Genomic DNA, 15240 nt, shown 5'->3' with positions numbered 1-15240 from the left:
CTTAACAAATCCATATTGCCAGTCGTTGATTCACCCGGACCTTTCTAAATGAAAGAAATACAGTGCAGGACTACAGAGAAATGGCGAGGTGGTGTGCGACAGGATGTGAGTCGGCATGGGCTCGATTGGCCGAATGGGCCTCGTCCATGCTGTAACAATTTTATTATCTGAATCTATGATTTTCTAACGTTTTATAATGATTCATTAATGGACATGATGAATAGATGTGGCTATATCGGATTGCAAAGGTCTACAAAGCCTTTATTGGAGATGCTGCCAGTATTCGTGCGGACAGAAGTTGCACTGACTCAGGAAGCATGTAACGGCCGTCCATGTTTGTGCAGGGCAGAGGTGCCTTTCCAGAAAGGCATGAGAGAGAGTCGTACCCCGCACAGGGAGCCCAGTCTAGAGAGTGTGTGAGTGTGTGAGCGTGTGATCCTTCACCCGGATCACTGGCCCATCAGCGAGAGCCGAGTGGAGACAAGCAGTGAGTGACGATGTTACTATTCGCCCAGATCACTGAATGCTCACGCAGAGCGCATTGTAGACAGTGTGTGAGTGAGCATATTAATGTTGACCCCGATCATGGGTCCCTCACAGCGTGCCCAGTGTTCACAGTTTGTGAGTGAACGTGTTAATATTCAGCCAGATCACTGGTTCCACGCAGTGAGAGCATCTCGATCACAATATCAGGACGCAGGGAGTCGGAGGCAGCAAAGTCTCCGCTGCTTCTCATCTTTTAATGAATTTTACAAACAAAGTTAAGGGATATTTCCCCACATTCTTCAACTGCTCTCTGAACTTAGTTTGTGTCACGCAATAAATAACGGTGTTTGTGCAGCAGCTCAGCAGCTGCAGCATGAATCCAAATTCCCTCACATAAGACGGGAGAAATATCTGCCAAGCATCGAACCAGCGCAATGCGCCCCACAGAGAATGCACCATATATACCGACCATAACAGGATGAAATTCCCCGAGATAAGAAGCAGTAAAATGATGGATTTCCTGCGGCTCTCCATCTCTGGGTCTCTGGGACTCTCCACATTGCTGGGACTCCGGAGTCTCCTGCGGGCTCTGCTGGACACTAAAATGTGTCTGACGGTGAGAGCATTGAGCAGCACTATGATCACAAATGGGACACACGGGGTGAGGATGTAATGCAGGAACTCGATTGTTCCCCAGACCGTCGAAATCATTACTCTGCTTTGTATACGACAAAACCAGGGGTTATTAAATTGCTGATATGCATCTGACAGCATAAAATACCAGAAAATATCAATTAAGCAACTCATCACAGTCACTGTTCCCAGAACCACAGCCGCCGTTTTCCCGCTGCAATATTTAGTCTTCAGCTTCTGGCAGCAAATCGCCACAAATCGGTCAAAGGTGAAAGTGACAGTGAACCAGACAGAACAGTTTGTGGCTGCATAAACCAGGACAGCGTGGACATTACACACGGGGAGGGAGAACAGGAAATATAAATATCGCCGATAAACAATCGGAATGTGCCTCAATATCAGGTCGAGGATAATGACCAGTAGATCCGCAGCTGCCATGGCCACTAGGTAGCGAGTGACACATTGAGAGACACCGCACTTTCCCCGAGACAGGATCACAATCGTTACTACGTTCACTGTGAGGAAGGGAAATAAACAGAGAAAGTATACCTCAGCTGTGAGCAAGAGCAACAGTTTAATGGAATTTGGGGTGAAAAGTGCAAATCATTATCGAAATGTACATTTTTTGGCAATAAAATTAAGGAAACCGCAAAGATGTTCCATAAATATATTGAGAACAAAAGTATAACTAAAGAAAGGGTAGTGCATAATACAGACCATGAGTGGAATCTATGTGTGGAGGAAGAAAATGTTGGAATGGTTCTTTTTCAATTCGTTGCATCTATTTTCAGAAAGGAACGGGAAAATACAGATACAGCTATCAACGAGGAGTGTGAAATTCTGGATGAAGTAAACATAATGAGAGATGAGGTTTTAAGGGGTTTAGCTGCTTTGATAGTAGATAATTCCCCAGGCCCGGATGAATTCCATCCAAGTCTGTTGAGCGAAGTAAAAGACGAAATAACAGAGGCCTTGACCATTATTTTCCCGTCATCTTTGGATTTGTGCCTGGTGCCGGATTAGTGGCGGACTGCTAATGTGCTACCGTTGTTTTAGAAGGGAAAAATAGATAGGCCAAATGATTACAGGGCTGTCAGCCAATCTCAGAGATGGGAAAATTATTGGATACAACTACATTTGGAAAGGCAAGGATTAATTAGGGGCAGTCAGCACAGATTTGTTAAAGGTAGGTCATGCTTTTGTTAACGTCCCACATGTTAGACTGGTCATGAATGTTAATGCCCATGGGTTCCGGGTATCCAGGGCAAAGTGAATACATGAATCAAAATTTGGATTAGAGATAGGAAGCAAAATGTAATGGTTGATGGATCTTTTTGTGACATGAAGGATGTTTCCACTGGTGTGCCATAGAGCTCAGTATGGATCTCTTGCTTTCGTGGTAGATATCACTGATCCACATTTGAATATAGGGAGCATGATTAGTAAGTTTGCACATGATACTAAAATTGTCTGTGTGATTGCGATTTAAAAGGAAAGTCATGGACTGCAAGAGAATATCAATATACCGGACTGGTGGGCAGTGAAGTGGTAAAATGGAATTTCTTTCGGAGAAGTTTAAGCTAATGCATTTTGGGAGGACTTAATAGTGTTGATGAGCAGAGGGACCTTGGAGTGTTTGCACACAGATCGCTGAAAATATCAGGCAAGGTGGAAAAGCTGGTGGAGAAAGCATATAGAATTCTTGCTTTATTGGGCGAGGCATCGAATACAAGAGCTGGGATGTTAAGCTTACATTGTATAATACTCTGATTAGGCCACAGCTGGTATACTGATTGCAGTTCTAGGTGCCGTCTTATAGGATTGCAATAGAGAGGGTGCAGATGATGCCTTGAATTGAGAATCGTAGCTGTGAGGAAAGATTGGATAGCCTGCGTCTGTTCTCATTGGAACAGAGGAGTTTGCGAGGAGACCTCACTGCGGTGTGCAACATTTTGAGGGGTCTGGATGAAGTGGATAGCAAAGGCCAATTTCCATTTGTGGAGGGGTCAATTAGGAGCAGTTTTAGGTGGTTGTTGGAAGGTTTAGGGGGGATTTGAAGGGGGGTTTCTTCACGCAGAGGGTTCTGCGTTACTGGACTGAACTGACTGGAAAAGGTGGTCGATGCAAAAACCATCACCACATTTAAAATGTGCGTGGTTGGAATTTAAAGTGGCATAAACTGCAGGATTAGGACCTAGTGCTCTTAAGTGGGAATATAATATATAACCTGCTGTTGGCTGACGCAGATACGATGGTAAGTACTGCTGCAAATCGAATACGGCCATGGTGATCTCCTGGACTAGTTTAGATCGCCTGCATGATTGGGAGACGAATTTTCCTAGATTCCTTTTCCTCAGTTCGCCTGGGTTTTTATTGGTTTTCTGCGCCTCCCAAGAGATCAGATGGTTCGGGCTGGGTTAGAGTGTAGAATATTTCGATGGAATGTCTGTCGCAGTTGTATGCGGAAGACTGGTTAGCCTGGCTGCTCTTTACCTTTCCACCATGGTTAATTGTTCATATGTTTAGATATAACCTTCAGGGCTGCTGACCGAGAGCCGTGTGGCTCTTTTTCGGCTGGCGTGCACACGATGGGACGAAATGGCCTAATTCTACGCTTTGTTTTTCTATGTTTCTATGTTTCTACAACATTGGATGAAATTGTCTAATTATTTTTCCTGGGGCTTAATACAGTGTCTACTTTAAGAATTATCAATAATTTATCGTGGAAACAATAAATGAAATGGAAATAAATAGATGTTTGATCAATGGGATGTCAAATGATAGAACTACCTTTATCCCTGCAGACGAAAGCGCCGTACCAGGTACCAGGACAAAAAGGACCAGAACCTCTCATGAAACCATCGTGTCCCGGCGTCAGTCAGCATTTGGAGCAGTGTAATTCGCTTCTGTGCCCCTGGATTAGGAAGTTGGAAATTGCGCTGGTTTCCTGCTTGGTTAGAGTATCCATTATATTTAGAAGAGAAATGAATGCAACAACAAACTGCAAAACTATTTCCCTCGTCATGCAATGATTACTGGCAATTGTATTTCAAATGTACGTATATAATATGACAATGGTAAGATAGTGAATACGTATGCATGTAGTTACAAATAAAAAGGTCTGAGAGAATGTGTTAAATAGTTAGTTTTTTGCATTGTTGTTGAAATACTGCAATTGTCGCTTATTGAAAGGAAGATATGCCAAATAAATTTCCAAAAAATAAGCACCGAAATAAGAGAAATAGTTATCTTTGACCAGGTAATGCCCGACAAAATGCATGTATTAGTATCGAGACCAGGCGAGTTATCCCTCAGGCAAAGAGTCAGCGATAGAGTTAGTAAAAGATATTAACAAAAATAGAAGAGATTTGTCCATGCACTTTCTCACTTGCTGGTTTTCACTTGTCCACAGAAAATTAGACGAGAAAATTTTTATAGACTTTCATATTCTCAAAACTTCGGTTAAATTAGCTGTGATTATTTATCCTGAAATATAGCAGGAGGCGATAGAGACCTGTGCCAGACAGACATGGCATCCACGTGTAAATTCATGACAAAGATTTGGAATAAGGCAAGAGAGATCTGTCTAAATGAACATTTTGTGAGACTGTAAATTATCCTTGTGATCCTATTCTGACCATCGGAAGCAGTGCCACGAATGCAGAACTGCACAGGTTTGCAAAGGAGACACTGACTGGAACTGAAAGATGACTAAACTTTTCAAACATTAATGATGATCTGCCAGCATTTGTTCCAGTGACTTTATTTCAGTAACCATACCGACCATTAGGTGCCATAGTGTATGTCCGTAACCACACCTAGCATTATGTGCGATGTGTCAGTAACCATACCGAACATTAGGTGACTGTGTGTGTGCCAGTAACCATACCGAGCATTAGGTTACTGTGTATGGGACAGTAACCATACCATGCATTCGGTGACTGTGTTTCAGCAACTATAAAGGGCATTAGGTGAAAATGTGCCAGCAACCATACCGAACCTTAGGTGACTGAGTGTCAATAAACATACCGAACATTAATTAACTGTGTGTGTTAGTAACCATACTGGACATTAGGTGACTGTATGTCATTAACCGTACCGAGCAATAGGTGAGAGTGGGTGTTAATAACCATATCTAGCATTCGAATACTGTGTGTCATTAACCATACCGAATATAGGTGACATTTTGTGTCAATAAACATACTGGACATTAGGTGACAATGTGTGTCATTAACCGTACCAAATGATAGGTGCCAGTGTGTGTCAATAACCATAGTGGACATTCGGTGACAGTGTGTGTCAGTAACATTACCGGAGATTAAGTGAGAGTGTGTGTCAGTAACATATTTTAATTAGATGAATGTGGGTGTCAGTAACCATAATGAGCATTAGGTGAAAACAGCAGCAAAATATTGTGGATGTTGGAAACGTGAAATGGATAAAGCAAATGATGGAAATACCCAGCAGGTCAGGCAGCACCCATGGAGAGAGTAACACAGTTACGTTTCAGGTCGATGATCTTAATCCATCACGTCTAAGATCTAACAAACCAAGGCAACATTCATTTCACTGTTACAAACGTTCAGGAGAGAGAGAGAATACTGACGTTCGTTTTATAAAATTTCTCGACCAATTTTTTTGCCTGAGTTGAATATAGAAAATTAAAATATTGGTAAAATGTTTCACATTCAAAATTAATAGCCAACGGAAGAGTGAATAGGATAGCGAAGGACGAGGAGAGAAACACATATAAGCAATATTTACAGATTTAATCGCTGGATAGAGATTACCAGGGACTTCCACAGCAGTGTGAAATGGGACTAACTCGAGGGGTGAGGCAATGGTGGGATTTGATGATAGAATCATTGAAATTTACAGTGCAGATGAATGCCATTCGGCCCATCGTGTCCGGGCTAGCTGACAAAGAGGTACCCAATCTAATCCCACTTTCCAGTTCTTGTTCCATTGCCTTGTAGGTTACATCACAAAAAAACCGCACATCCAAGTACTTTTTAAATGTGGTGAGATTCTCTGCTTCTACCAACCTTTAGGCAGTGAGTTCCAGACCCCTATCCCACACTGCGCGAATCAACATTTCTCCTGAAATCCCCACAAAAACTCCTAAGAAACATAGAAACATAGAAACATAGAAAATAGGTGCAGGAGTAGGCCATTCAGCCCTTCTAGCCTGCACCGCCATTCAATGAGTTCATGGCTGAACATGAAACTTCAGTACCCCCTTCCTGCTTTCTCGCCATAACCCTTGATCCCCCGAGTAGTAAGGACTTCATCTAACTCCCTTTTGAATATATTTAGTGAATTGGCCTCAACTACTTTCTGTGGTAGAGAATTCCACAGGTTCACCACTCTCTGGGTGAAGAAGTTTCTCCTCATCTCGGTCCTAAATGGCTTACCCCTTATCCTCAGACTGTGACCCCTGGTTCTGGACTTCCCCAACATTGGGAACATTCTTTCTGCATCTAACCTGTCTAAACCCGTCAGAATTTTAAACGTTTCTATGAGATCCCCTCTCATTCTTCTGAACTCCAGTGAATACAAGCCCAGTTGATCCAATCTTTCTTGATAGGTCAGTCCCACCATCCCGGGAATCAGTCTGGTGAACCTTCGCTGCACTCCCTCAATAGCAAGAATGTCCTTCCTCAAGTTAGGAGACCAAAACTGTACACAATACTCCAGGTGTGGCCTCACCAAGGCCCTGTACAACTGTAGCAACACCTCCCTGCCCCTCTATTCAAATCCCCTCGCTATGAAGGCCAACAAGACTGAAGTTAAATCTTAAATATGGAAATATTAAAACTGAGAGATTGCAGGATCAGGAGCAAATGTTTAGCAGTGATCATGGCAATGATTGTGGAAAGGTACTTGGTGCGAGATATGATGTGGACAGCAGAGTTTTGTATGACTTCTCGAATAGATGAGTCGAGATAAAACAAATAAATGGATGAGTGTTTATGCAGCACAAAGCCTGATATGGTGCAGAGAGCAGACGAAATTATGGAGGAAGTAGTTGGCAGGATTGTTAATTCAGAGGATGTGAGGTCGGAACTCAGCTCCGGGCCAAAGATAAGGCACAGTTTGTGATCCGTCATAATCAGCATCAGATATTGCTCACTGAGAGGGAATACATCTATAGACAGAAAACTGAGTTTGTGATAAGGACCAGCGACTTAACTGGCAAGCAGAATAATACAGTGAAACGTGATTTACAGATCTAATTGTTGGATTTAGAATCTTACCACGGACAGCAAATTCAACCGAGATGACAAAGTAAATTACAAGAACAGATATACAGTTAGCCATGGTTTGCCGAGTTAAAAACTGGATCGAGAGAGACTTACCCGGAACACCAACAACAGCAAGCAACGGATAGTAAATGTATTTAAAAGCGCGAAGTGCCAATTCAATCCGTATGCGTAATGGAATTCTATTATAATGTTCATAAAGAATATCAAACTCCCAGATGAAACTCCTGTCCATTGTTGGAACATTCCAATTCACTGTTGTCAGATTCCAATCCATTGTTGTAATATTCCAATTTACCAGAATGCAGATTCTGGCTGCCTCTCTGTGGAGCCGTGTTCTGATCCCTGTTAGTGCCGTCGGTGAAACTCTAACTGATACTCTGCGATAATACTTTGAAAGGAATTCCTTTTAAATAGAAGAGGGAAACCAATCACAGATACATTAGGATCTATGGAGAATACCATTAATTGCAGTCACTGAACAAACAGCTTCAGTTAAATCGTGCAGACTGACATTGATTGCAGTCACTGAACAAGCAGCTTCACTTAACCCATTTCAATGCAACACATTTTAGAATCATAGAAACATAGAAAATAGGTCTAGGAGTAGGCCATTCAGCCCTTCTAGCCTGCACCGCCATTCAATGATTTCATGGCTGAACATGAAACTTCAGTACCCCTTTCCTGCTTTCTTGACATACCCCTTGATCCCCCGAGTAGTAAGGACTTCATCTAACTCCCTTTTTGCACCACATTTATGCAGCACATTTCCCCGGTCCACCATAGTGGTTATGTTACTGGACTAGTAACCCAGAGCCCCGGAGTAATGTTCCAGAGCCTTGATTTCAAATCCCACCATGGCAGCAAATTCAATTAAATATATCTGAAATGAAAAGTTAGTAAAAGGAGGAGGAGGGGGCAACGCGGTACTGATTAAAGAAACTATTGCAGCTGTGAGGAGCGATGATATTTTAGAGGGACCATCAAATGAGGCCATATGATTCGAATTGAAACATTTAAATGGGTGATCACAATGTCGGGCTTATATTATAGGCCCCCAGACAGTGGGAGTGGAATAGAGGAGCAGGTAATGTAGGCAAATTGCAGTGAAGTGTAAAAAACATAGGGTAATAATCGTAGGGTATTTTATTATCCAAATATTGATTTGGACAAATATAGTGTGAAAGGTATCGAGGGTGTGGAATTCTTAAAATGCATTCAAGATAACTTTTTTTTAGCTAGTATGTAACAAGCACAACACGAGAGGGGGCGGTTTTGGATTTTGTTTTGGGAAATGAATCTGGGCAGGTTGAAGGTGTATTAGTGGGAGAGCGCATGGTTGCCAGTGACCATAATTCAGACAGATTTAAGTTTGTTATGGATAAGATCAAGGATAGGCCTGCAATAAATGTTCCAAATTGGGGAAAATATATTTTTGCTAAGTTAAGGGGTGACTTGGCCACAGAGAACTGGAAACGGATATTTCTGGGTAAATCTATGTCGGAACACTGGGAGGCATTGAAGGTGGAGATCCAGAAGGCTCAGGTCAATCATGTGCCCTTAATTAAAAATGGGTGGGACTAAAATGCCCTCCCGAATTGCATCACCTCACAGTTCTCTGGAATGAATTCCAGTTGCCACTGCTTTGCGCAACTGACCATTAGATTCATATCCTAATGCAGCCCATGATTTCTTCTTCATTGTCAACAACACAGCCAATTTTAGAATCGTCTGCAAACGTCTCAATCATACTCCGTTTAATCAAATATAAATCGTTGGTATATACCACAAAAAGCAAGGCACACATTACTGAGCCCTGTACGACCCCACTGGAAACATCCTCCCACTCACAAAAACATTCATCAACAATTATTCTTTGATTCCTACCTCCAAGCCAATTCTAGATTCAAATTGTCACTTTACCCTGGATCCCATGAGCTATAACCTTCATCGCCAGTTTACCATGTGGGTCCTTATCAAAAACTTAGCTAAATTCCATATACACTACATTGGAAACACTACCCTAATCGACCCTCTTGGTTACTTGCTCAAAAAATTAAATTAGGTTATTCAAACCTGATCTTCCCATAACAATCCTTGTTGACTGTGCATTATTAATCCTTGCCTATTCAAATGCAGACATATCCTGTTTTTTTAGGATTTTTTCCAATACTTTTCCGACAACTGAGTTTAGGCTGACAGGCCTGTAATTGCTCTTCATATTTCTTTGTTCCTTCTTAAACTAGGGTACTACGTTATATAGGGATGGGAACCTATACAGGGAGACAGAGGGAGACAAAAAGGAGGCAAAAGCAAAAGACAGAAAGGAGATGAGGAAAAGTGGAGGGCAGAGAAACCCAAGGCAAAGAACAAAAAGGGCCACTGTACAGCAAAATTCTAAAAGGACAAAGGGTGTTAAAAAAACAAGCCTGAAGGCTTTGTGTCTTAATGCAAGGAGTATCCGCAATAAAGTGGATGAATTAATTGTGCAAATAGATGTTAACAAATATGATGTGATTGGGATTACGGAGACGTGGCTCCAGGATGATCAGGGCTGGGAACTCAACATCCAGGGGTATTCAACATTCAGGAAGGATAGAATAAAAGGAAAAGGAGGTGGGGTAGCATTACTGGTTAAAGAGGAGATTAATGCAATAGTTAGGAAAGACATTAGCTTGGATGATGTGGAATCTATATGGGTGGAGCTGCAGAACACTAAAGGGCAAAAATCGTTAGTGGGAGTTGTGTACAGACCTCCAAACAGTAGTAGTGATGTTGGGGAGGGCATCAAACAGGAAATTAGGAGTGCATGCAATAAAGGTGCAGCAGTTATAATGGGTGACTTTAATATGCACATAGATTGGGCTAGCCAAACTGGAAGCAATACGGTGGAGGAGGATTTCCTGGAATGCATAAGGGATGGTTTTCTAGACCAATATGTCGAGGAACCAACTAGGGGGGAGGCCATCTTAGACTGGGTGTTGTGTAATGAGAGAGGATTAATTAGCAATCTCATTGTGCGAGGCCCCTTGGGGAAGAGTGACCATAATATGGTGGAATTCTGCATTAGGATGGAGAATGAAACAGTTAATTCAGAGACCATGGTCCAGAACATAAAGAAGGGTAACTTTGAAGGTATGAGGCATGAATTGGCTAAGATAGATTGGCTAATGATACTTAAGGGGTTGACTGTGGATGGGCAATGGCAGACATTTAGAGAACGCATGGATGAATTACAACAATTGTATATTCCTGTCTGGCGTAAAAATAAAAAAGGGAAGGTGGCTCAACCGTGGCTATCTAGGGAAATCAGGGATAGTATTAAAGCCAAGGAAGTGGCATACAAATTGGCCAGAAATAGCAGCGAACCTGAGGACTGGGAGAAATTTAGAACTCAGCAGAGGAGGACAAAGGGTTTGATTAGGGCAGGGAAAATGGAGTACGAGAAGAAGCTTGCAGGGAACATTAAGGCGGATTGCAAAAGTTTCTATAGGTATGTAAAGAGAAAGAGGTTAGTAAAGACAAACGTAGGTCCCCTGCAGTCAGAATCAGGGGAAGTCATAACGGGGAACAAAGAAATGGCAGACCAATTGAACAAGTACTTTGGTTCAGTATTCACTAAGGAGGACACAAACAACCTTCCGGATATAAAAGTGGTCAGAGGGTCTATTAAAGAGGAGGAACTGAGGGAAATCTTTATTAGTCGGGAAATTGTGTTGGGGAAATTGATGGGATTGAAGGCCGATAAATCCCCAGGGCCTGATGGACTGCATCCCAGAGTACTTAAGGAGGTGGCCTTGGAAATAGCGGATGCATTGACAGTCATTTTCCAACATTCCATTGAATCTGGATCAGTTCCTATCGAGTGGAGGGTAGCCAATGTAACCCCACTTTTTAAAAAAGGAGGGAGAGAGAAAGCAGGGAATTATAGGCCGGTCAGCCTGACCTCAGTAGTGGGTAAAATGATGGAATCAATTATTAAGGACGTCATAGCAGCGCATTTGGAAAATGGTGACATGATAGGTCCAAGTCAGCATGGATTTGTAAAAGGGAGATCATGCTTGACAAATCTTCTGGAATTTTTTGAGGATGTTTCCAAAAAAGTGGACAAAGGAGTACCAGTTGATGTGGTATATTTGGACTTTCAGAAGGCTTTCGACAAGGTCCCACACAGGAGATTAATGTGCAAAGTTAAAGCACATGGGATTGGGGGTAGTGTGCTGACGTGGATTGAGAACTGGTTGTCAGACAGGAAGCAAAGAGTAGGAGTAAATGGGTACTTTTCGGAATGGCAGGCAGTGACTAGTGGGGTACCGCAGGGTTCTGTGCTGGGGCCCCAGCTGTTTACATTATACATTAATGATTTAGACGAAGGGATTAAATGTAGTATCTCCAAATTTGCGGATGACACTAAGTTGGGTGGCAGTGTGAGCTGCGAGGAGGATGCTATGAGGCTACAGAGTGACTTGGATAGGTTAGGTGAGTGGGCAAATGCGTGGCAGATGAAGTATAATGTGGATAAATGTGAGGTTATCCACTTTGGTGGTAAAAACAGAGAGACAGACTATTATCTGAATGGTGACAGATTAGGAAAAGGGAAGGTGCAACGAGACCTGGGTGTCATGGTACATCAGTCATTGAAGGTTGGCATGCAGGTACAGCAGGCGGTTAAGAAAGCAAATGGCATGTTGGCCTTCATAGCGAGGGGATTTGAGTACAGGGGCAGGGAGGTGTTGCTACAGTTGTACAGGGCCTTGGTGAGGCCACACCTGGAGTATTGTGTACAGTTTTGGTCTCCTAACTTGAGGAAGGACATACTTGCTGTTGAGGGAGTGCAGCGAAGATTCACCAGACTGATTCCCGGGATGGTGGGACTGACCTATCAAGAAAGACTGAATCAACTGGGCTTGTGTTCACTGGAGTTCAGAAGAGTGAGAGGGGACCTCATAGAAACGTTTAAAATTCTGACGGGTTTGGACAGGTTGGATACAGGAAGAATGTTCCCAATGTTGGGGAAGTCCAGAACCAGGGGTCACAGTCTAAGGATAAGGGGTAAGCCATTTAGGACCGAGATAAGGAGAAACTTCTTCACCCAGAGAGTGGTGAACCTGTGGAATTCTCTACCACAGGAAGTAGTTGAGGCCAATTCACTAAATATATTCAAAAGGGAGTTAGATGAAGTCCTTAGTACTCGGGGGATCAAGGGGTATGGCGTGAAAGCAGGAAGTGGGTACTGCAGTTTCATGTTCAGCCATGAACTCGTTGAATGGCGGTGCAGGCTAGAAGGGCTGAATGGCCTGCTCCTGCACCTATTTTCTATGTTTCTATGTTTCTATGTTAGCAGTCCTCCGATCCTCCGGCCCATGCCCATATCCAAATATGACTAGAAAATTAAGGTCAAGGCCTCTGCTATTGCATATTTTACTTGGATCAACAGCATGTGATGCATTTCATCCGGGCCTTGGGAATTATCTACTTTCAAAGCTACTAAACTCCTCAACACTTCCTCTCTCACCATATTTATTTCATCCAGAATATGACAATCCTCCTCGATAGCAGTATCTGCATTACCTCTTTACTTTGTGAAAACAGATGCAAAGTTTTCTTTAAGAACCCTGCAAACATCTTCCGTCTCGACATAAAATTACCCTCATGATTTCTAATGGGCCCTACGCTTTCCTTAGTTACCCTCTTACTCTTTATTGTTATCGAACATCTTAGGGTTTTCCTTGATTTTAATGGTCAAGAAAGTCTCATACTCACTCTTAGCTTTCGTAATATCGTTTTTAATTTCGCCTCTTAACTTTCTATATTTCTGTACAAATTCTAAAATATTAAGCCATTGATATGTGACATATGCGTCCAATTTTTTCTTAATCCTCACCTATAATTCCCTAGACATCCAGGACGCTCTAGAATTATTTTTCCAACATTTCATTTAAGGGCATACGTTTGGCTTCTACCTTCCAGATCTCCTTGTAGAATGCCTCACATTGGTTCGAAGCCGATTTACCCACAATTAGCTATTTCCAGTCCACTCTGGCAAAATCACTCCTTAAATTAGCAAAATTAACTTTTCCGCAATTCAGAAATGTTATTGCAGGCCTATTCTTGTCGTTATCCATAACCAACTTGAATCTCACTGAATTTTGGTAACAGTCACCCAATTATTCCCCCACGAATAACACTTCAAACTGCCCAGTTTGTTTCCCCAAAAAAATCTAAGACCGCCCGCTCTCGCGTTGGGCTTGCTAAATACTGACTAAAATCGTTCTTTTGAAAGCATTTCAAGAAATTGTCAGCCTCTATAGCTTTCAAACTAAATTTGTCACAATCAATATTCGTATAATTAAAGTGCCCTACTATTACTACTCTATGATTTTTAGACTTCACAGCAATTTGTCTACATATTTGCTCCTTCTATTTCCCTCCCATTCTCTGGATGTCTACAATACACTCCCAGCTGTGTGATCGACGATTTCTTTTTTCCAATTCGACCCATCTGGCCTCAGTTGATGATCCGTCAAACATATCATCCCTTCTCACCGCTGTAAGTGATTATCTAATCAGTACTGTAACACCGACCCCCGTTTTGCCCCCCTCTCTCTCTTGCCTAAAAATCTGTCAGCCAGAGATATTGATCTGCCAAACCTGCCCCTCTTTCAGCCAAGTTTATGTAATCGCTATAAGGTCACACTCCCAAGAGTCTACATGTGCTGTTAGCTCATCCGCCTTATTCGCTATACTCCTTGCAGTAAATATGCACCATTCAGCACAGGAAGACATCCTTGCTTGTTACGTACTAAGCCATGTTTCCTCTGTCTTAAAGATGCGCTTTCGAGATTCGTGCTATCCAACTTCTGCTTTACTTACATCTCTTTTGTATTCGTTCTCAGGTTCCCTCCCATCAAGCTCGTTCAAACTCTCCCCAACTGCACTAACAAAACTCCCCGCGAGGATATTGGTCCCGGCGCTGTTGAGGGTCAACATGTACGATTTATACAGGTCCCATCTCCCCACAAGCGGTCCGAATGCCTCAAGAATTTAAAGCCCTCCCTTCTACACCAATTTTCCATCCACGTGCTCATCGTCTCTCTCCTTCTATTCTTACTCTTTGGCAGGTGCACCGGTATTAACCCAGAGATTACTACTTTTGATTTCCTACACTTTAATTGTTTTCCAAGCTCCATAAATTCTCCCTGTAAGACCTCATCACTCACCCTATATGGACCATGACCTCGAGCTGCTTACCCCCCCCCACCCCCGACTCCTTTCCCACCAGGGTGACCTGCATCCGCTCTGTGACATCCTTTACCCTGGAACGAGGGAGGAAGATAAACATTCGGGAGTCATGTCTACGCCCGCAGAATCGCCTGTCTGTTCCTGTAACTATAGAATCCGCTATCACGAGGGATCTTTTGTTGTTCTGCCCTCCTTGCTGTGCTGCTGGGCCAGCCGTGGTGCCTTGGAATTGGCTCTGGCTGCAATCCCCAGAGGCCCCATCCTCCTTACCGATACTCAGAATTGAATATTGGCTTGAAAACGAGAGGGACTCACGGGAGGCCTCCTGCGCTACCTGCCTGGAACACTTATTATGTCTGGTGGTCACCCACGTCCCCTCCACCTGCACACCTTTAAGCTGCGGGATACCGACCTCCTGAAACGTGCTATCCACGTAGTTCTCTGCGTTGCGGATGCACCTTATTGACTGCACCCGCTGCTGCAGCTCCGAAACACGGAGCTCGAGCAATGGAAGCTGGAGACACCTCCTGCACACATGGATGTCCAATATATTACCAACTCTCCCATGAACCATTATTGTATTTCATAACATCTTGTGGCACATTATCGAAATATT

General features: G+C 42.9%; 1 protein-coding gene across 1 annotated transcript; it reads right to left on the bottom strand.

Annotated features, from left to right (window-relative positions):
- Positions 1-732: 732 nt before the first annotated feature.
- Positions 733-14372, bottom strand: LOC139253758 (probable G-protein coupled receptor 139). The gene is made up of 3 exons (XM_070873552.1): positions 14256-14372; positions 7479-7788; positions 733-1634 (listed from the first exon to the last, which is right to left on the bottom strand). The coding sequence occupies exons 1-3, from the start codon at positions 14370-14372 to the stop codon at positions 733-735; spliced, it is 1329 nt and encodes a 442-aa protein (XP_070729653.1).
- Positions 14373-15240: the final 868 nt, after the last annotated feature.

The sequence above is a fragment of the Pristiophorus japonicus genome, unplaced genomic scaffold, assembly GCF_044704955.1.
Source record: "Pristiophorus japonicus isolate sPriJap1 unplaced genomic scaffold, sPriJap1.hap1 HAP1_SCAFFOLD_511, whole genome shotgun sequence".
In the NCBI taxonomy this organism is placed as follows: domain Eukaryota; kingdom Metazoa; phylum Chordata; class Chondrichthyes; family Pristiophoridae; genus Pristiophorus; species Pristiophorus japonicus.
Note: the sequence above shows the minus strand (reverse complement) of the source record. Positions and strands in the feature narration are given on the sequence as shown.

What these genes read in the sequence shown, in the direction of transcription:
- LOC139253758 (XM_070873552.1), bottom strand. Translation starts at nt 14,372, where the DNA reads ATGTTGACCCTCAACAGCGCCGGGACCAATATCCTCGCGGGGAGTTTT. An exon ending in AGAACGAATACAAAAGAGAT is followed by an intron (nt 7,789 to 14,255) that starts GTAAGTAAAGCA and finishes TCTATTTAAAAG; the next exon opens with GAATTCCTTTCAAAGTATTA. An exon ending in TGCTGTTGTTGGTGTTCCGG is followed by an intron (nt 1,635 to 7,478) that starts GTAAGTCTCTCT and finishes CCTTCCTCACAG; the next exon opens with TGAACGTAGTAACGATTGTG.